The sequence below is a fragment of the Thrips palmi genome, unplaced genomic scaffold (assembly GCF_012932325.1).
Source record: "Thrips palmi isolate BJ-2018 unplaced genomic scaffold, TpBJ-2018v1 HiC_scaffold_10, whole genome shotgun sequence".
NCBI lineage: Eukaryota > Metazoa > Arthropoda > Insecta > Thysanoptera > Thripidae > Thrips > Thrips palmi.
The window spans coordinates 5826940-5846844 of record NW_023144621.1 but is presented as its reverse complement, the minus strand read 5'-3'; the positions used below and the strand labels follow the sequence as shown (position 1 = coordinate 5846844).

General features: G+C 49.5%; 5 protein-coding genes across 6 annotated transcripts in view; 3 read left to right on the top strand and 2 right to left on the bottom strand.

Annotated features, from left to right (window-relative positions):
- LOC117654507 (putative uncharacterized protein DDB_G0271606) overlaps window positions 1-2819 on the top strand; it is a 77681-nt gene extending 74862 nt beyond the window's left edge. Inside the window, exon 8 of the mRNA XM_034401176.1 lies at window positions 922-2819. Within this exon, the coding sequence (XP_034257067.1) occupies window positions 922-1616 (695 nt within the window). The 3' untranslated portion in view covers window positions 1617-2819. The remainder of the gene's footprint in view (window positions 1-921) is intronic.
- Window positions 2820-4922: 2103 nt separating this feature from the next.
- LOC117653003 (intraflagellar transport protein 52 homolog) lies at window positions 4923-7154 on the bottom strand. Of its 2 annotated transcripts, XM_034398336.1 has the most exons (7): window positions 6846-7154; window positions 6405-6750; window positions 6142-6316; window positions 5917-6062; window positions 5678-5841; window positions 5355-5600; window positions 4999-5286 (listed from the first exon to the last, which is right to left on the bottom strand). In XM_034398336.1, the coding sequence occupies exons 2-7, from the start codon at window positions 6736-6738 to the stop codon at window positions 4999-5001; spliced, it is 1353 nt and encodes a 450-aa protein (XP_034254227.1). In that variant the 5' UTR covers window positions 6739-6750; window positions 6846-7154. The 2 variants fall into 2 exon arrangements, with proteins under 2 accessions (XP_034254234.1, XP_034254227.1); XM_034398343.1 differs by lacking the exon at window positions 6846-7154 and having other exon boundaries at window positions 4923-5286; window positions 6405-6738.
- A 129-nt stretch (window positions 7155-7283) lies between these two features.
- LOC117653017 (malate dehydrogenase, cytoplasmic) lies at window positions 7284-9988 on the top strand. Its single transcript, XM_034398357.1, has 7 exons — window positions 7284-7428; window positions 8079-8274; window positions 8355-8491; window positions 8562-8734; window positions 8812-8977; window positions 9056-9280; window positions 9353-9988. Exons 1-7 carry the CDS (start codon window positions 7426-7428, stop codon window positions 9449-9451), a joined length of 999 nt encoding a protein of 332 aa, XP_034254248.1. The 5' UTR covers window positions 7284-7425; the 3' UTR covers window positions 9452-9988.
- Window positions 9989-10203: 215 nt separating this feature from the next.
- Window positions 10204-11115, top strand: LOC117648042 (BLOC-1-related complex subunit 7). The gene is made up of 3 exons (XM_034390202.1): window positions 10204-10457; window positions 10614-10676; window positions 10754-11115. The coding sequence occupies exons 1-3, from the start codon at window positions 10320-10322 to the stop codon at window positions 10868-10870; spliced, it is 318 nt and encodes a 105-aa protein (XP_034246093.1). The 5' UTR covers window positions 10204-10319; the 3' UTR covers window positions 10871-11115.
- Window positions 10949-15320, bottom strand: LOC117648023 (centromere/kinetochore protein zw10 homolog). Its single transcript, XM_034390163.1, has 14 exons — window positions 15188-15320; window positions 14420-14621; window positions 14067-14269; window positions 13792-13977; window positions 13534-13710; window positions 13215-13457; window positions 12912-13125; window positions 12660-12808; window positions 12416-12567; window positions 12083-12270; window positions 11792-12001; window positions 11582-11719; window positions 11361-11494; window positions 10949-11263 (listed from the first exon to the last, which is right to left on the bottom strand). The coding sequence occupies exons 2-14, from the start codon at window positions 14487-14489 to the stop codon at window positions 11048-11050; spliced, it is 2280 nt and encodes a 759-aa protein (XP_034246054.1). The 5' UTR covers window positions 14490-14621; window positions 15188-15320; the 3' UTR covers window positions 10949-11047.
- Window positions 15321-19905: the final 4585 nt, after the last annotated feature.

Sequence of the window (19905 nt, the reverse complement as noted above, 5' to 3'; positions counted from 1 at the left end):
ACTGGAACATGTCCAGCGGGCGCGCTGTGCAGCTCCCGCCCCGGCCCGCCCCCGCACGGCCGCACGGCCAAAACCTACAAACTCGCTTGGTTCTCAATAAAAAGGAAAAAAATCGCACTTTTGGGGGAGCGTTAATGCCAGTTTTCAATTTCCTTAAGTCCTTCCTTGTAAATTCTTTCATTCAACGCTTTGGGTAAAGTCCAAAGCGAAAAGCAATCCCTTCGAATCACATTTATAACGTGACTTTCCCCTGTCGCCGCGCAAAGCCGCGAAGTTCGGAAATCGACTGCAAAAAAGAAAAAAAATGACTCGAGAGATGTGGCGCACTCGTTCGCCGGCTGTTCGATGACTCGGTCCAGTCCCTCCGCTCGTAATGATGCGGTCACCAGATACCCGAGGCGCCACCGATCGGAAAATGCATCCGAATGAATAAATATAAAAGGAGGGGAACGATAAATAAAAATGAATTTCTAGTGGTTCCGTAATAAAGAAATCGTGACCGGGACCTATCGGTGCGATGGCTGGACAAGATAGTGGTGTACTGGCCGCGCGGCAGGTCGGCGTGCTCTGGCCGCCCTGGCCGCGCTCAGACCGGTGCAAGCTCCGAGTTTCCGAAACCGTTTCGGGTTCGAGACCCGGTGGGGGAATTGCAAACTCTTTTTTTTCCTGCTCCGCTGGCGCTTTCCTGTCTCAGGACTCGTCCTCGCTCGCGCGGCTTGTGCGGCTTGTGCAGCCTGAACATACATGCATCCCGATCGAGATAAGAAGGCCATAAGGCACTTGCCGGCGGCAGCACGCCCCGTCCCGGTCCCGAGTCCGAGTCCGTCCCGAGTCCGTCCCGAGTCCGTCAGGCTGGCCGGACCTGTGACGGACAGTCGCCGCCAAAAACGGCCGTCTTTAACGCGCGCCCTTGTGTTGCAGGCAACGTGATGGTGCACGGCTCGCCGCGGTACAGTCAGCAGCAGCACGCCTTCAACCATGACGCGGCCATGGAGGAGGACGCCCAGCAGCAGCAGCAGCAGCAGCAGCAGCAGCAACAACAACAGTCCGGCCAGCAACAACAGTCGACGCCGCAGCAGCCGGCCCAGCAGACGCCGACGAACCAGCAGCACGACGGCGAAGTGACAGACTCGGACTTCGAGAAGTACCTCAAGTATTCCGCACAGCAGCACAACCAGCAGCACCACCACCAGCCACTGCCGCCCATGGACTCGAACCACAACTACCACCACCACAACTCCCAGCTCGACCAGCAGCAGCACCTCTACTACCAGCACCACCTGCAGCAGCAGCAGCACATGCTCATGACGCACACCGAGAGCTACGGCGTCTACATCAAGGCGGAGCCCGGCGGGCCGCCCCTGCACCACAACCACTACGAGATGCAGCAGCAGCAGCAACAACAACAGCAGCAGCAACAGCAGCAGCAACAACAGCAGCAGCAGCAGCAGCAGCAACAGCAGCAACAACAACAGCAGCAGCAGCAGCAGCACTGCCCCGCGCTGTACGAGCAGGCGCTGCAGGGCACCACGCAGGCGCCACTGCAGGCCCAGAAGGCCGACGAGGAGTTCAGCGTCATCCTGGCGGACGTCCGGAAGACGTGCTACAGCAGCTGATGCAGCGCGCCCCAAAGTGATCTCTTGTACATTGTTAAGACGATTATCATAATTATTTGTTGTTACTCTTCTTTTCTCGTTCGTCGTAACTTACGTGCTTTTATTTAAAAACCTCTTGTACTGCGATATTTATTTGTTGAAAACGCTCCCGCCGCGCTGCCGCCTCTCCCAGTGTACATAATTGTGATATTGCCCCCCGATGATTTTTTTCACTTTGGCAGCGCGGGGGAGTGTTTGCTGTTTTCGGGCGACCGACAGTGTCGCGGCCCCCAGACTCGGCTTCGAGCTATCGAGTCGAGATCGACTCGAGGTATCGAGTTGTCAAATGCGTTGGCAGGCCTCATTGGCTTCTGCGGCTACGCGAGGCTACGCGAGTCCGGGAGCCCTCCCTATCATCTTTCCCATACCGAAGACTGATTTTCTGTTCTCTGCTGAGACTCTGGGGGTCCGATCGCCTCACACTAGTCGCCTGGTTCCAGGTGCTGGACTGCTCAATGTAAAAAAAAAGAAAAGAATTAAAAAATGCTACGAAACAAACCGAAACGTCCTGTTGGGAATGTGAGGTTTTGACCGCGTTTTGGCAATTGTGATCATGTGTGTGATTTGTTTTCGAACATTTTGAAGGATAAATGTCCAAGTGATAATGATCAAGTATTGACCCTGATGTCTTCCATACTCAACCCAATGTTTTTTTTTCCATGCCCGTGTACATAAAAGACACCCAACGTTTTATTGTAAATAAATTGACCCCCGTGCTTCGCGGTGTACCAAATTTTTTATTCCAAGCCACAGGATGAAAAAGTGTTAATCAAATGTTGTATATTTTGTTAGGAATTCTTTACTGTTGTTGTAAATTGCGTTGAAAAAGTAATTTAAATATTTCCCCAGAGTTTATATTTAAAATATGTTGAAATTCTAAAACCAATGTACATATATTTTATGATTGGACATAGATATATAAATGAGTTTAGTATATACCACGCGTTGAAAGTCGCACCAGACCAGCACAATACCGGTTTTTATTGATATTACAAAAATGTATATTTTTCTTATGCTACAAATGTTATTGTTCTTATGGCCGTACTGCAGCACAATTGTATATGTCTTTTGTATATTTGTGTTTGATATGTTACAATAACTTACTACGCCTGCAGTTGTCCCTGCCGGTTAGACAATCTAAATAAAGGAAGAGAGCATAAGAGACGTACCGCCTTCTCACTCGGTTTCCAACCTCCCGCTTCCCGCGCTTTCGCTGAAACCAACACCACAGCAAAAACTTTTCAGCAGAGTCCTGCACTCCGCTTATGACCACTACTACGCAATGCAGTGTCCTCTGCGGCAATGCGGCTCAGCGGATTGCACCACGACCGACACCTCCGCGGAGGGAGAGCAGCGTCTGCCAGTAATGAAACAGTAAAGTGCAACGGACACGGCGTGAGCATTGGCAAGCGTGGCCCGTCGCTGTCTCTCTCGCACCCCTACGGAGCGCCCCAGGAGTGCGGCAGAGACAGAGGCGGCTGGCCAGTGACCTTAATCAAGCACTCGATCACGTGGTGTTTGAACCGGGCGTGGCGCGGCGCTGCACAGTGGGCCGGAAGGCCGGCGCCAGCGGCCAAAACTCTAGACGCGTTTCGAGCTCCCGACTCGCTAAACGACTCGAATCGAACGTGTGATCCCATCAATCGATTCATCGTTCGGAGAGCAATCCATTGGTGGGGTCACACGCGCGGTTCGAGTCCCATTGAGCGACTCTGGAGCCCAAAACGCGTCCGGGATTTTGATCGCCTCCACCGGTCTTCTGGCCCACTGCGCGCCGTGGGGTAGTGACGCGGCGTCCTCCCACACCGTCATTACCGCTGCTTGACGGCGGCTCGGCGACACGGTGCAGCGCGCGGGGCGTCACTCCGGTAGCTCGTGCTCGCGGGGCGGGGCGGGGCGGGGCGATGTGATCCGCTGAACCGAGGAAGTTGCCCAACGCCGCGGCGCGTCCACGGCGACGTCCACGGCGGCGTCCACGTCACGCGGTGACATAGTGCCGTCCCACTCCCACTCGGCGCCGCTACCCCCGCCGCGCCGTGCCGCGTCGTGCCGCGCCGTGGGCCGCCCCCGCGGGACGCACGTAGCGGGCTGGAAACGCACCGCGGCCTTCGCCATAAATGCGCCAGTAATTGCCAGTGTGGTAATTTCTAACGCGGTCTAGTGCCGGCCGTGGAGTCGGCGTCGAGTCGGCACGGAGCGCGCAGGCCGCCTGGAAGGTAGGCAACACCGAGTGCCCCGCAGTGTCCCGGGCCTTGCCGCCGGGTGCGAGAGAGACGGAGCGACGAAAGCACTGTTCGGTGTTCGGTATCAAAGCGGCAAGCTGACTTCGTAAAGTATTTGCAACCGACAGCCACCGCCCTGTCGGCCCCGTCGTCGCGCGTGTGCCCGCGCCCCGCTGGGCCCAGCCGGGGGCTCCATCTCTCTCGCACTCGTGGGGCGCGCCGTAAGGGTGCGAAAGAGACGGAGCACGCTGTTCGGAACGAGCCGGCCGGTGGTCCCGGACATGTGTGGGGATCCCCTGCCGCTCCACGGGGGGCTTGCAGTGTGCTGGCGGTCCAGGTGGCCGCGCGGCGCCGAGTCGCCATCGTCGAGGCGAGCAATATAGTCATACACGCACTCACTCGTTCCACGCGCCGTGCCTGCCATGTTCGCAGCACAACGGCCCGCCCCGCCCCTTCCCACGAGGGCATGCATGGCCCTGGCCGCCCCACAGTGGGCCAGGTCGGTGGAGGCGGCCAAAGCTCTAGACGCGTTTTGAGCTCCAGAGTCACTAAACGGAACTAGAACCGAACATGTAGCCCCACCAATGGATTGCTCTCCGAACGAGAAATCCATTGGTGGGGTCACACGTTCGGTTCGAGTCCTGTTTAGGGACTCTGGAACTCAAAACGCGTCAAGAATTTTGGCTGCCTCCACCGGCCTTTTGGCCCACTGTGCGCCCTGGCCCGGGGCCCAGCCAGACCCTAGCGCCCGAAGGGTAGGCAGCCCAACAGGCACGCCGCCAAGGCGCGTTGCGTGACTCCACGGCGACGCCCAGCCGTCAGGCAATTTGGCCATCGGAGTGATTGACAACAATTGGTTGGTGACTACACTTTTATTGCACGAAACGAGATGACACAAAATACATAGAACAGTTGAACTGTAAATGCAGCATTGTTCACTTTGGAGGTGACTAGAACATCGAATATAAAATAGAATTATGCTTATCAGGGCTGTCAGGTTGGAAATATTCCTGTAAAATGAGACCCCTGCCACACGGAATGCAGATGTGAAAAATACAATTTATTTCAAAAGATAGTGCTGGATTCAATTGAGTGAAACCCTCTAAAAAGGTAAACTTAGACTAAGTACCCTCTCTTAAAATCTGCCCACTCTTTTTAAAATCAGCTATAGTCAGAGCAACACTATGTAAAATAGAATGGGCACTCTCATTTTCATTTCCAGAAACCCCTAGAATGCGCCCACATTCACGAACAAAATACTCTAAATCTGCTATATCTTCTGCCCCTCCAGGGACCACACACTTGTTGGTAACTTGAGCGAGACGGGATCTATCAGAACTGAAAGCCTCTTCTAGGTCAAACAACTCCAAAGGAGGTGGTGGCAGCTCTCGAAAAGATGGTGGAAACACCTGCAGAAATTCTTATTAAGTAAAATGCAGATACATGCAATAAATGAGACTCAATTGATATAACTTACAGCAGCTTGCAAGGGAGGCAAGGGTGTTTCAAACTGGGGAGTTATCAGCCTTAGTGGCTCATGCTTTACTCCAAGAGTTTCGTAGGCCCGGACTGCATCGGCCACTACTCCAGTATGGAGAGAAAATAGCCGAGTGTCTATCAGTGAAGTGTAGTCCAGAGGAATGTCAACGGCACTCTCTTGAAGACAAAGTCGGGGCCGGTCAGCTAAGTAACTTATATCAGGTACAGGCGTGTAGTCAGCAATCTGCACACAATTCCATTGTCAGCAACCAAGAATAAAAATGCTGAAACACAATAAACAATGAGCAAAACAATAGTTACCTCAGGATCTTCAGCATCTACTGCATTCAACTGAACTTGATCGGTTGTTAAATAGCGAAATATTGCATCACGTAGCCTATCATTGTCTTCTTTTTCCAAATATGGATCCGCAAAGAAGTGACCAGAACCCAGGACCACCAATCTCCCGCTTCTCTCAGTGGAGCCTGTGGAGAGGTGAGCAAGATTTAAAAAAACATGAAATCAAAGGATCCAACATCCAAGAGAGAAACACAGCATACGTGAGGAGCCCCCAGCTGGCTGATGGGAATAGAAAGCGCAAACAGGTCTATTGAGAGGGAAGGCAACAGTCCCCGTAGAAAGAACAGCGACTGCTGGCTTGGCAACACTCAAAGTTGCTCCAAATGGATAAACAAATTTCAGATTTCTGTAATCAGGGAGACATTCATAAAATTAACAAAAGACTGTTGTTTTACATTATACAAAACTGGAATAATAGAACTTACGACTGGTGGTTGGTTCCATTGGTTGACCTAGAGTAGCCATTTACTGAGGGCCCAGTTGACCCAGCAGATCCAATACGAGTTGCTGCCTCAGTGACACCTCTGTTTAGCACTCCACCTGATACCAGACACTCTTTTGGATGAAAATATTTGTAGTAATGAGTGCGAACTACGCAGTCTATAGAAATGTAGGGAAAACAATATCATATTAAGAGAAGGGTATTACATGATTTAAAAAATGCAATCCAATAGCTTCTTACACTTACCACTATTAACCATGATGCCAAATTCCTCTAACATAAAATTAATATTGGTATTGAATGACTTTTCACCTCCCTCACCTAGCAAAACTAATATGCTACCCCCAGATTCTAAATATTTTTTTAGAGTGTCTACTTCTGCCTCAGTAAACTTCTGGCGGGGCCCGGGAAGGACAAAGAGGCTAGCGCCAGTGATCGCTTCAAGATTTATGTCATCCTTGTTCACAACAACACGCCAACTTCCCTTAAGTTTTCGGTGGAGTGTTTTGTAGGTATCATCCAGGCGAAATTGTTCATTTTTACTTATATTAAAAATTATAGTATCACTTCTGTCCTTCATGGTGAACTGTGACTGGAAAATAAAATAGAATTCATGAGTTCTGGAACACATCACAAACACACAAGGAACAAACATGACTGAAGTTTTACATGATAAGATAGACATACCTGTCATTCAGAGGAAAACAATGGAATTTCTGTTAGATTCGAGAAAAACATAGCAGTCGCTGGTCAGCAGATAACTGAGGTCACTTTGACATATTTCAAATAAGTTGTTCGAACTCACTCTAAGTAAAACTAGAAACAATGTCAAAAGGAGGACCTCTTCCAGGACAGATCTGTCTTGTCTGTTTATTTATTTGTTTGGTATGCGCCCGCCATGTTGCAAACACGGAGGAAACGAACCATGAAGTTCCAGAAGGCGTATTCACATCTACCAACGGTCTAAAACGAAATGTCCCAGTAGCTTCTGACATTGTTCTCGCGAGGTTTCTTCAAAACTAACATTCGAAAAGTACAAATGAATGTTGTTTTACGAAGGAAACTAAACGAATTCTTCCGTAGGTCACGCAAAGATTTTCGAAATGGCGCTTTGAAATTTATTCAGGTGGTTGGTACGGCTGCCACTTTCGCCTAGCAGAAGAGCGACACGAAGAAGGTGGAAGATCCGTCCGGCTGACTGGCACTCATTCTCAGTTCTCCACTCCAGCTTGCCGCGGCACATTCTTCCATCAACTCCCAAGGAAACATGGTGAGTCCTTGCAACGGCAGAGGACGCTGTCCGACTCTAGCTTCCATCGGTCATCAGTTAGACACTCGATGGTGTCGTGTCGTTGTTGCTCGCCGCCCGCAACTACCGATAGGAAGTAGTATTTGTGGTGTGACCTTGGACTTCCGAAAGGTCGACTCAAGTTTGGTTGTGGACTCCGACACAGCGACCTTGCCCTTGTCGCCGCCATGCGAATGCTTCTAGGGTTTGTGGAAACTCTGCGACGTGCAACTCTTCGTCCAACCTCGTGGTAGCGCATGTCACTCGTCTGCGCAGCGCAACGCCCTCCCCGAAGGAAGGGTTAACTCGATTTCCCCGAAATGGCTGTCAGTTGGAACCGGCACCCGCCTCACTCACTGACGGTGCATTTTCCTCTCGTTCCGCGCTTGTCCTCTTGTAATTGTAACTTAAAGTTACTCTTATTTTTATTTTCATTTTCGTGGTTGGCCGTTTGGTACTCTGGGTTTATTCCCTTCCTGTCCCCAAGCACATTGAATGAGCAGTATGTTAGAGGCTTATCAGCCCAAAGACCTGTCAGTTTTATCTGCTTATCTAGTGTCATACTGGACAACAAACAGCTGAAGATAAGCTGGCCTCTTTATGTCCTAACATTCTTGTCTTGGCTGTTGCAGGCTCAACCAATCAGGGTTGTTATTACTGGAGCGGCTGGCCAGATTGCCTACTCCCTGCTGTACCAGATTGCTAAGGGTGATGTCTTCGGCCCAAGCCAGCCCGTCATCCTCCACCTGTTGGATATTCCCCCCATGATGGGCGTCCTTGAGGGAGTTGTCATGGAACTGGCAGACTGCGCTCTGCCCCTCATCCATGGTAACACCCAATGACAGTTGAAGAATTGTCTGCAGCTGTGAGGTGTGGGGCCACAGAATTGAATTGTTTGTTTGGTTCAGGTGTTGTTCCCACTGCTGACCCTGCCGTGGCTTTCAAGGATGTGGAGGCTGCCTTCCTGGTTGGCGCTATGCCCAGGAAGCAGGGCATGGAGCGCAAGGACCTGCTCTCTGCCAATGTCACCATCTTCAAGGTTCAGGTGGGTATCTCTGCTTATTCATTTGTTCTTCTTAAATATGAACTTTGTTAAATATATTTTTTATATTTAGGGTCAAGCTCTGGACCAGCATGCCAAGAAAACTGTCAAGGTTCTTGTGGTTGGAAACCCAGCCAACACCAACGCATTAGTATGCTCCCGTTATGCTCCTTCCATTCCCCGTGAAAACTTCACGGCCATGACCCGATTGGACCAGAACCGTGCTCAGGCCAACATTGCTGCCAGGTATGAATCTATTCAGTCTTCATTTTAGCATTAGGCTGATACCTGATCCTGATTCTTAAACTTCTTAAATTTCTTAGGCTTGGTGTCAACGTTGCTGATGTCAAGAATGTCATCATTTGGGGTAACCACTCCTCCACTCAGTACCCTGATGTGAAGCACGCCACCGTCACCAAGGGTGGCGCCTCCAAGAATGCCTATGAGGCTGTTGCTGATGAGGCTTACCTTAAGGGAGAGTTCGTTTCTGTAAGTAGCCCATTGCTGTGCCATTACAGCAATTTTGCAAATATCCAACAGACATTAATTGTAGGCTTCCAATTTTAGACGATCCAAACCAGGGGTGCTGCAGTGATTGCTGCCCGCAAGATGTCCTCCGCCATGTCTGCCGCCAAGGCTGCTGGCGATCACATGAAGAGCATCTGGCAGGGAACTGCCCCTGGTGAATGGGTGTCCATGGGTGTTGTCTCAGACGGCTCTTATGGAGTGCCTGCTGATGTTGTCTACTCCTTCCCTGTAACCATTAAGGACAAGAAGTGGACCATTGTGCAGGTTTGTGTTGTCAAGTTTGTGTTGTCAATTTTGCCGATGTGGTATTTCTCTTATTCGCATCTTGAATTTCAGGGCCTGCCCATTGACGACTTTGCGCGTAGCAAAATGGACCTGACCGGAAAGGAGCTGCTTGAAGAGCGTGCGGAAGCTCTTGCCGTGTGCCAAGATTGACTTGTAGCAACCCCAACTGACCGCAGCAAGCTGTAGGGCCCCATCCAACAAATTGCCCTCTACGACAGCAGTTGGGGACTCGGACACATCACCACCTGCTTTTTATATTTTTATGTTACTTCAATTTTTTTTTGTACATATAGTTTGTAGTGTCATGTTTGTGTGAAGGTTGAAGGACTTGCCACATCTGTACCTAGTCATTTATTCTGCAAAATACTACATTCCATTTTAGCTACCTGAGTTTACCGTACTTTTTATTTGCATTTTTGTTTGTTTTTGTGGCATTTTAAAGCATCTATTTTTGTAATTATATTGTAGGCATTCTGTTTAATGGTGTCTGGTGCCCCTTATATCTCTGCTGTTGAGGGTGGGTGTTTCTGTTTCCTAGATTTATGTTAGCAGGGAGGAATGTCAAACTGTACATGCAGAGTTCCAACCCTTGCCTCCCCTTATGTGTGAGAACAATAATTTCAGAGTTCAAAATTTTAATGTATTTAAATACATGTTGTGTAATAAAAGATATCTGGTCCCTGTTCATCTTCTATCTTCATTTATCCTTCTTTCAGCATTGCCAGAGGAAGACCTTGTGGTCATGACCCTGATACCACTTCACACCTCACCTGTAGTACTGTGAACTTGAATATGAATGAACTTTTGGTCAGAACCCATATGGGACTTGCACTCCACCTTATTTAGAGGGGGATTAAGTTCGTGAGACTACGAGTGCGAGGGGCTTGAGGCATGTGGTGAATGGAGTCAGTACCTGTCACTTTAGGTAAAGAACAGGGTTGGATGAGTTTGAACTAGGCGCTCTTAGAGAGGGGTGGTGGTTTTCCCCCGTTTCCGGTATCCTGCATATTTGTAAACAATGGCGTCTGCTTCAAGTACGAGTGCACGCAGTTTATTTGTCGATTCAAAGCTCCGACTTGCCGATAGAGTGCAAGTAAATGTGAATAACATTGCCTCTGTCGCCAGACAAATAAATAGAGGCTCTAAATCTAGTGAGGTGAGTAAGAAGTTTTGGTCACGAGTCCTTCGCGCGAGTGAGGTTAAGCTGTCAAGTAGAACCATCGTTTGTTGTTAGACTTATGACGGTAATGAAATAGTGTATCAGGGATTTATTCCTCAATCGCGCTTTTCAACATTCTGTTCGGCTTTCCAGACATTATTCCACACGGCGAAAAACATGGCACTTCAGGAACATGCGATTGACAACACAGAAGAAGTGAGTGAATGTACCTGTCATTTACTATTATAATTATTATGTTTCCATACAGAAACGTTGTCATATCTGTTCCTTAGAATTTGAAGAAGCTGCAGCAACTTAACCTCCAATTAAACCAACAGCAGGAGTCGATTCAACGAAATGTGATGTTGTTAGAAGAAGTTAAAGAACAAGTTCGAGCCATGCAACGATGACAAATTGATCATAATTAAGATAATATACATAAAATTGTGCGAGTGTGATGATTGTTAAGGTGAACAATGTCAAAAGACTAGGTTAAAAATATATTTAATAATAATCTGATAAAAATAATGAAAGAATCAATTTGGAAATGATTGTACAATGCAAGTTTTACATAACTTCTATTGGCTTCACTTAATCTTAGCGAGAACCTCTGCACGCCTCGAGGTATTCTGGAACAGAGCTCGAATCAACTGCTTCACTTGTTCTACTGAAAATTCGTGGGCAAGGGGCCCTTTACCATCAGCCCATCCCTCTTCAATCTCTCGCAAACTGGCATTAAGTAATGAGATAAGTTCTTGGAACTGACGCCATTGTTTCACATAGAGAACAACCTTGCTGCCATTCTGAATTTAAAAAAAAAGCAACAACAATATTTTAGACAGTCATCGTATGAAATTTGGAAGCAGTAAATAAAGGCAAATGTATAAGTGATATTTATACCTCAAACAGTTTTGGAATCCGGTCTGACACTTTTTTGAAAAGTGAAGTCAGGTGAACTGCTGTGTTGGCAGGAATGTCTTCCACACTTACAACTCGGAGAATGAGCTCCTCTACAAAGGTATTTGCCAATACACCTGAGAGTAAAAAATAAATTAAAGTCTTATAGCATTTGTTACAAGAAATCCCTTCAGAAGGAAAGTCTTTTACAACAACAAACACACCAATGGATTTTGAGTAAACATCTCCAGGTAATACAGTTTGCCACACTATTTGTAGCAACTCAAGCCGCTTTAAACACTGGTCTAAAGTTCTCTCTGTGTCAGAGGAGAGTTCCGAGTTCTCTCCTAATGTTGCTAAGCCTGAAAGAAGAGAAGATTTGTTAAAAGACAACCCACTAACCCCTTTTACATTTGACAAACTGAAATAATTACCAGACTCCTTAACAAGATCCAACATTTGTTTCCTTTGCTGTCGCATATGTTTTAAGAAAGTGACAGTTCCTAGATGTCTGAGGCCTACCACGTATTCCACAAATGTTGCTCGGACGTCAGCATTGGAATTAGTATGCAACGATGAGTCAACTTCAAAGCCCAAAACATTCAATCGGTGGGCAAGGAACATACAGTTATTATGAAAAAGAGCTGTAAAAGAATTTGTTTCATTAAAAACAGTCTGATTAATCTTGCATTCGATCTTGTCTTCCATGAACCAAAGTGCCTTACCAACTTGCTGAGGAATAAGGCTCAGTTGATTTTCATGGAAAGTTGGAACAACAGCCATGTACAATTCGAACACAATTTTTGCTGTACTAATAAAATATTGAACTAAACCATTTTCTTTAGAATCTCCAGTGTTCTTTGAATCCTCTAGGATGGTACTAACAAGATCCAGAATCTCTATGGTTGATTTACTGTAAAACACGAATTTTAAAAAATGACACAAGACAAAGCAAAGAAACAATAACAAACAATATGTTACTGAAAAAGAAGTACATATGTAAAGCATAGTTTCTGCTAGCAGAAATTTTTTTTCAAGAAAAGCAACAAAACACTTACCTTACACAACATTTAGGAAATTGGAAAAAATTGGAATTCAGATCCGACTCTGCTTTGATGGCAATATTGGAAAATGACTCTTGCATAAACACTGAGGGATCAACTACTGTCTCTGAATTATCAAGTGTTGAACTTAAGGACAATAAAGGAGTCTGAAAATTCATAAGAAATGAAATGATAATTTAATTTATAACAAAATGAATGAGGCAAACTGGAAGAGAAAAATGACCTATAATTACAATACCTGTGGACCCACTTCTACCATGTCTTGCAGATCTTTTTTCATGATTTCACGCGCTTTTTTGAGGTAATTTTCAAATGCTTTTTCAACAGAAACTGCATAAATATTGTGGGCATACTCTACAATACTGGAGTCATTCTCAGAAAGAAATCCTGTAAAAGGTCATTGCCAAATTTGGGATAAGTGCATGCAAAATTAAGATGCAATAAAACAATAACAACAAATTGAATAGCAGTCCATGAAAGCCATAGTTACCAATGTCAACCAAAAATTTGTTGAAAGCAATAACTCTGTCTTGGATACTGGTCAAGTTGACCGGCTCAGCATGAGTGCTGGGTACTGTCTCCTTCAAGCATTTTTTAATGAGATTATCAGTGAACTCTGCTGAAATTCCACAACCCAGTAATCCTAATAAGAAGTCACCATTCTCAAATTGCATGTCCAATTTTTCATGAAGAAACTTAAGGCACTAAAAAAAGTTTAGAACAATGATGCCATGAACCAATAGAAATCAAACCAGTATAGAACATATTGCATTTGACTGGAAATGAAGCTTACCTTTGTGAGATTATCCAAAACCAAGAGATAAGGAGGCTTGTGAGACGATGTCTTCACTGCCACCTGAACACTGCTGTATGCTTTTCCACTGTGAATGTTCACTGTAGCCTCATTAAGTATGAGGGGTATCAAGACCGATCGCATCAAGAATTTCCGGAGCTTGTTCAACCATGGATCTAGCTCTTCCATAAGGTGAAAGGCCTGCAAGACTTCTTGCTTTTCTTCTTGATCATCAGATCCAAGCTAAAGGGTAATATTCCAAAGTTTTTCACACAAAAAATAAAACTATACTATGTTAACCAAAATGCCTTCTACATACCTTAATTATGGACTTGACTACATTGTTAGCAGCATCAGAGCTCTCCCATGATATGAAAACAGTCAGTTTATTGAGCAGTTCACGGTAAAACTCTGAATGAAGGGATTGGTAGCGTCTTTGAAGTGATTTGTAAATATCAAGCAGGCGAACTTCCTGGGAAGACTCCTTCAATAATTCCTAAAAAATTTTTAATGAAATTAAGCCAGCAGTTGCAAAAAAAAAAAGTTTGAAAGTGAGAACTTTGCTCATGTACCATACCCGCAATGATTGAAGAGACTTAGCCGCCTCAACAAACTTCCTTTCTTTCCGAGCATCCTCTACACCTCTCATGAAACTTTCCATCTGCAAAAGTTCAGTTGTAACAGCATGAACAACTGATGCTTCTTTGAGAGAGTCATGTAGACTTCTTAGCTCACCAGTTGAATTAGCAAGATCATGTTTAGTCTGTAAAATAAGGTACGTTAAAATTGAGATAAGAATTGCAGAAAGCCAATGGAATACACAAATCATACAAATGTACAAATTTAACACACCTGGAACTCGATGCGGTTAAACAGAGTGTTTATCTCGTCTGAGGTCCTGACAGCATTATCAAGGAAGCCAACAGTCCTTTTCATGAGTGGATCAAAGTCAATGAACTTGCTCTTCATGTAATCGTGGACACGCAGCTTCAGCTGGGAAACATTCTGCGTGACATTCATGATCCGTTCCTTGATGTCACTCATTTCAACTTGGCCTGCCAAAAGAATTTACAAATAAAAAAAATGCTTAAGCACTCGAGTAATCTGTTTTTGAAGGGTGACAGAAACATGGAAGCTATTCAGTGTATATGACTCAGTTGGGATAGACAAAAACAAACAGCCACTTGTCAAAATCGTCTGCTGACCTGCGTTGGAAAGGACAGCCTCGAGAAATGAGGGCTTCCCCACGTTGGATTCACCGAGGCGTTCGGCCATGGTGAACAAACTAATTTCGTTTGGCACGTCGTCAAGTGCTTAAAACAATTCACAATGTTTTGAGAAAAGTTGGGTTTGATGGCCGGCTGGCGGTTTTGTGGCGCTTCAGTGGCAACAACCAGTACGGCAACGCTGCAAAGAAAAAAACCCTACTGGTTAATGCAGTGTTCGCGAAACATTTCTAGGAAACAAAGAGGAAAAGCTCTGAATGATAGGTTTAAAAGTGGAGAAATGTATCTCATGCATGAGTCAACACGATAGAAGCCATCTCAAACGCGACATTTTAAATTTGAAAAAACTATGAGTGGTTGGCTAGCCTGCAAACGACCACCGCCTTTTGGAAAGGTGGCGGTGGGAGCGCCCCCTGGTGGTCGACGGCCGAAGCTCGGTTCCGCAGTTGCGCCCGCGGGCGGGGGCGCGCGGGGGGTCTGGGGTGGTCTGGGGCCTAACTCGCGACTGCAGAGACAGAGACAGACTTCAGTGCGGGTCGAGCTGTAGAGCCGGGCGCCTCCGTCGCGCTCCGCGCCAACCGTGCCGCCGTCGCGAGCGCGCGCGAGTGAGTTGTGCATCGGTTTCCGGTGTAGTGGTGAACGAGTGTGCTTAACAAGAGCCGCACCAAGACCACCGTCACAATGAGAAGGAACGTCAAACTGCTGCTGCTCGGATGCATGGCCTGGATGTTTGCCATTTTCTACTACCTGCAGACGTCAAAATTCACGAAGGTTGGTTGTTGTTTGTGCTGCCTGCTCTCGGGCGAGTGCGCTGTCGACGCGCGTCGCATCGCGGAGGTTGTGCGTCCGTGGTGAGGCTGGCCGTGGCTCACTGGCCGGAGAGCCGTCTGCTGGCGGGGGCGTGGGGCCGTGGGGCGGCGGCCAGCGGCGGCGCGGGGAAGGGGATGCCATAACCTCCAAGCGGATTGTTGTGGCTCGCGGTTCAAAGGGCGGCTGCTCCGCGCGTCGCCGGGGGCTGGCGGCCCGGCTGCGCCGTCTGCCGCACTGTCACGTCCCCGCGGCGTCCCGCGGTCGGCCGATGCGGCCCGCACCGCGGCCAGGTGTCGGATCAGCTGATCGTGTTTTGGTCGCACCCTGGGCAGCCCCGCCTGGCCCCGCCTGGCCCCGCCTACACTCGTCCTGCGTCGTCCTGAGGCGTCGTGGGTTTACCACACTGTAACCGTGGCCTTGCCACTTCGAACGGCGTTCAACAGCGATAAGATTAATTCAGGGAGCCATGTCACTGCAAGTGTTTGTAGCGCGAGTTCGTTTGAACTGTGTCCCCCCCCCCAATCCCCCGGTGTTGTTGTTTGAATGATGAAGTGCTGCCTGGAAAACCTCTGCGTCGGGTACCGATTTGTGGCTCCGTGCGATTGAACTCAAGTCTCAACCGTTTCAACAACCTCTGTTGGAATAGTTTAATTTAAGGGTTACAGGAACTTGGACTGTCTGTAAAAAAGAACATTGTCCCAGAAAAGTGTTACTCTTAGACGTGTCGCCTGTCCTCTTTAATAGCATCTGTCAAAAGTCTGGCAAAGCCGTTTCGGTGAACGAAAGTCCCATGTGGGAGGAATAGGGGGCGGGGGGAGGCACAGCACGGCAGTTGGCAGCCCCTAAACGACACTCGTAACGCCAACAACCATTTTTTTGGCTGCCGCGCGACGATTACGGGGACCTGATACCTGATCAATATTGCAGCCCGCCCCCTTTACCGCACGCGGGCCGAAAAAAATGATAAAAAACTGCGGGCGCCGCGGAACGTCGAACGCTTCGCGCCGCCAGGACCCTGTGATTGATAAGGCCGCGATAAGATTATATCGGCGGCGGGGCGGGGGCCGTCGTGTGGTGGAGTGCGTGTCCGTCTGTCTGTTCAGTCATTCAGCCAGTCAGTCATTCAGTCAGTCATTCGCCAGCCAGTCAGTCATTCATTCATTCATTAAGTCAGGCAGTCAGTCATTCAGCCAGTCAGTCATTCAGTCAGTCATTCATTCATTCATTAAGTCAGGCAGTCAGTCATTCAGCCAGTCAGTCATTAATTCATTTTTGAATGAGTTTCCGACAGTACAAAAAAAAGGCCTCCCGATGGAGCTTCGGAACACACTTTCTTCTTGGCAGTGCAGCGGTCCGTCTGTCCGTGTGAGTGTCCCCACGCCATTAGCCCGGTGTTACATTCGTTACATGACACCGCGGCGTGGGCGCCGAGGCGTGGAGTTTCGCGGAGCGGGCAGCGGAGCCAGAGCGGGGCACGCACCGTGCAGACAGTCCCGCGCTCCGGCGAGTCATCCAGTCATTCAGTCTGACACTGTCTGGCTGCGCGGCGCTCCGCGGCCCACGCCGCGGCCTTGCTCGCGCACACACGCACGCGCGCACTCACACAGACGCATAGACTCACGCAGCGCCGTTTTTCGCGTGTATCCTGCTCTGCTGCCCCCTTGACCTCCCTCTTTCGGCACGACGCGCTCTTACGATCCTTCCGTTGTAACAATCTTAGCACCCACACCGATCGTCGCGTCACATTATTTTCATATCAGACTATGCTTTTCTATATTTTTTTTTTCGCGGACGCGTTTTTTTTATCCCCCTATTTTTTTCTAGCAGCAGGTGGCGGCGCCGGGGCGTTTGCGGCGTGGTTAGGTCTGCCAGTCCTCCGCAAACCTCTACTCGCATACTCTCCATTTTCCTCTCCAGTGGAGCGACGCGGGGAGGGGGGGGGGTCTCTGTCACTTGCCCGGCCGATCCGCCCTGCACTTACTCCAAAGTGTCTTCGGCTGGCGCCTCTGGCCCGTCTAGCCTCCAGCCTAGCCTCGTTCTAGCCTCGCTCTAGCCTCGCTCTAGCCTCGCTCTAGCCTCGCTCTAGCCTCGCTCTAGCCTCGCTCCAGCCTCGCTCTAGCCTCGCTCTAGCCTCGCTCCAGCCTCCAGCGACGCGCTGACGAGCTCACCAGTCCGTCAGGGGCGTAGAGTCCTGCAGTGTAGTGGCGTGTCGCGCGTGCGTCGTGCCGCTGTCTTCTGCTCCACCGTGCGCGCTGATTGGCCGCCGAGGTTTGGGCGGGCAGACAGATAGACAGACGGGCAGACAGACAGACAACCGGAGGCGTCAACGGCGTAACAACGATTAGCTCTGCCCCGCACTGTGACAATAAGGTATTGGTGTGCCGTAAGCACGACGGCAGACAGACAGACAGCTAAGTGGAGCGGGCGGGTCGAAGTGTCATAACTGTATTAAGCCCATTGGGCGTTCCAAATGGAGCCGCAATGCGCGGCTTAATTCGTTTAGAGGCTCTGGAAAAAAGAGAGGAATGTCGTCTCGTCGCGCGGCGATCGTCCTCGGCAGCTCTTTTCATTTTTTTCCCCTCGGCGCCGCAGAGAGCTCGTCAACAACGAGGTGGTTGTGTTGCTGCGGCTTGTTTGCTGTCGTAGCCCCGTAGCCGTGTGCCAAAATGCGCTGATTTGGGGAGGAATGGGTTTCGGGTTCAATGCACTCGAATTTTTCGCTTATGTTCATTTTTTTCTTCTAAATTTTAGAGAAAGGCTCTTGTAGGACTTCAGGCTGGTGAAGCAACTTTAGTACTGTACTCTTTTTCAAAAATTTCTTTTGTGTGTTAGATAGCCTAGCCGGTAGGGTTTTTCGGGCCCTGCAGCTTCTCAGGTGAAGCAGGGTACTGCCAGTGTATTGGCAGTGTATTGCCCTGCCCCGCCGCCTCCTCCAAGCAAGCCTCCAAGCCTCTGTTTATGGCATTCTTCACGCTGCCCATGCCCGAATGAGAACCCGGGTCCTGGTTCAGCACTCTCTCTCTCTCCCTCTCCCTTTTTCTTTACTTCTTCGTGTTTTCCCCCGTCACTGCCCGGAATCGGGTAGTGGATTCGATTCCGTGCGATTCGACGTGAAATCCGTGGACGCGCCGTCCGGCAGACAGACGCAGACGGACGCGGGTCGGTTTCGACCATCCATCTGGCGCGCTCCAAATGTCTCACGGAGTCTTTCGACCAAGGAAATAGCACAAGCGCAGTTGTTCTTCCTGCTAAGGATTTTCTTTGGAAACCGAATCAAAAAAAGATATAGACTGTTGAGAAATTTCCCCGTGCCTAAACCCTTGCTCCAAACTCACTTTCACTGTGAGACACTTAGAGTGTAGGTCCGTCTGGCCTTTTTCACTTTTTCATCGTTTCATCTTGCCTTTGCGGGCGCACTGTAGGGTGGCCATGGCCCCGCCTGGCCGTGTATCTTTGGGGGCTGCTCACGCGATGCGGCTTTTGGGTCGCTTTGTTATTGGCCTTCGAGAAGTGTTAGCAGTGCCTTGGCGCGGTGGTGACATCAGGGTGTGTGGTGAAGTGGTGACAACTCTAGCACCCGTGTTAGTGGTGAAAGGCCTGCACTGTGGGTCGGGGCATAATGCCGATCTGGCTGTGAGATCACCATGGCGAGGTTGAGAGAACCGTGACCAAAGCCCCCTGGTGTGTGTACACTGTACGGCGAGCAGCCTTGCGTCGATTTAATAACGAGCCCTTGATAGAGTTGGTGATTAATGCGAGGGAGGATTAGGCCGTTTTGGCAGGCCTATCTCATCATTGTGCAATTGCACCCCCACCCCCTCCCCTCTCCGATGCGGGGGTGTCAGACCGTGGTGCAGCAGAGTGGCTCCTGTTTCGCCCAGGAAAACAAAACCAGCGCCATAAAAATTTAATCCCGTGCCGGTATTTGAACCCAAGACGCCGAGGGCTGGCGCGCTATTGATCGCTGGGCGGCGGGGCGAGGGGGCGAGGCGTGCAGTCCGGGCCGGGAGTGGCCGCATTCCGGAACGGCGATAGTGCGGGCAAAACACCGCCAAAAAGTCGGAAAAAAACAAAGTGAATTTGGGATCCGCAGGTGCGGGTAGTCGAACCCGCGCCCGCAGATTTACGCCGTCTCGTGCGGTTAATTGTCGTGAGCGGCCGCGCCCCCCCAGCGATAAATCTGACGCTGAGGCTGTAAGCTCCCTGAGGGAGGCGCCGCCGAGCGCGGAGCGCAGCGCGCCGCGGGGCAAACTTACTTGGTCGCGTCTCGCCGCCCCGCCGCACCCCGCCCCGCCCGCCCCCGCCCCGCCCCGCCCCGCCCCGCCCCGCCCCGCCCCGCCCCGCGCCGTGATTCCTTGAATTGCCCGGATTAATTTGAATTATGGCTGCTTTTGTCTGGAATGGGCGCGGCGTCCCTTTTAAAGCAAAGGACGTGTCGGCCGCTACACCGAGGGCTGGAGGGCTGGAGGGGGCGCTGACCCCCGCGGGGTCCGCTCGCCAACCCCCCTTCTCTCCCTTACTCGTGGGGCGTCCCATAGCACAGTGGGCTAGAAGACCGCTGGAGGTGGTCAAAACTCTGGACGTGTTTTGAGCTCAGCGTCTCTAAATGGTACTTGAACCGAGCGTGTGACCCCACCAATGGATTCCTCGTTCGG

What these genes read in the sequence shown, in the direction of transcription:
- LOC117653003 (XM_034398336.1), bottom strand. Translation starts at nt 6,738, where the DNA reads ATGAAGGACAGAAGTGATACTATAATTTTTAATATAAGTAAAAATGAA. An exon ending in TGGCATCATGGTTAATAGTG is followed by an intron (nt 6,317 to 6,404) that starts GTAAGTGTAAGA and finishes ACATTTCTATAG; the next exon opens with ACTGCGTAGTTCGCACTCAT. An exon ending in TGCCTCCCTTGCAAGCTGCT is followed by an intron (nt 5,287 to 5,354) that starts GTAAGTTATATC and finishes GAATTTCTGCAG; the next exon opens with GTGTTTCCACCATCTTTTCG.
- LOC117653017 (XM_034398357.1), top strand. An exon ending in CAGGCCAACATTGCTGCCAG is followed by an intron (nt 8,735 to 8,811) that starts GTATGAATCTAT and finishes TAAATTTCTTAG; the next exon opens with GCTTGGTGTCAACGTTGCTG. An exon ending in AGAAGTGGACCATTGTGCAG is followed by an intron (nt 9,281 to 9,352) that starts GTTTGTGTTGTC and finishes CTTGAATTTCAG; the next exon opens with GGCCTGCCCATTGACGACTT.
- LOC117648042 (XM_034390202.1), top strand. Translation starts at nt 10,320, where the DNA reads ATGGCGTCTGCTTCAAGTACGAGTGCACGCAGTTTATTTGTCGATTCA. An exon ending in GAGGCTCTAAATCTAGTGAG is followed by an intron (nt 10,458 to 10,613) that starts GTGAGTAAGAAG and finishes TCGGCTTTCCAG; the next exon opens with ACATTATTCCACACGGCGAA. An exon ending in CGATTGACAACACAGAAGAA is followed by an intron (nt 10,677 to 10,753) that starts GTGAGTGAATGT and finishes TCTGTTCCTTAG; the next exon opens with AATTTGAAGAAGCTGCAGCA.
- LOC117648023 (XM_034390163.1), bottom strand. Translation starts at nt 14,489, where the DNA reads ATGGCCGAACGCCTCGGTGAATCCAACGTGGGGAAGCCCTCATTTCTC. An exon ending in AGTCTCTTCAATCATTGCGG is followed by an intron (nt 13,711 to 13,791) that starts GTATGGTACATG and finishes AAAATTTTTTAG; the next exon opens with GAATTATTGAAGGAGTCTTC. An exon ending in TTTTGGATAATCTCACAAAG is followed by an intron (nt 13,126 to 13,214) that starts GTAAGCTTCATT and finishes AACTTTTTTTAG; the next exon opens with TGCCTTAAGTTTCTTCATGA.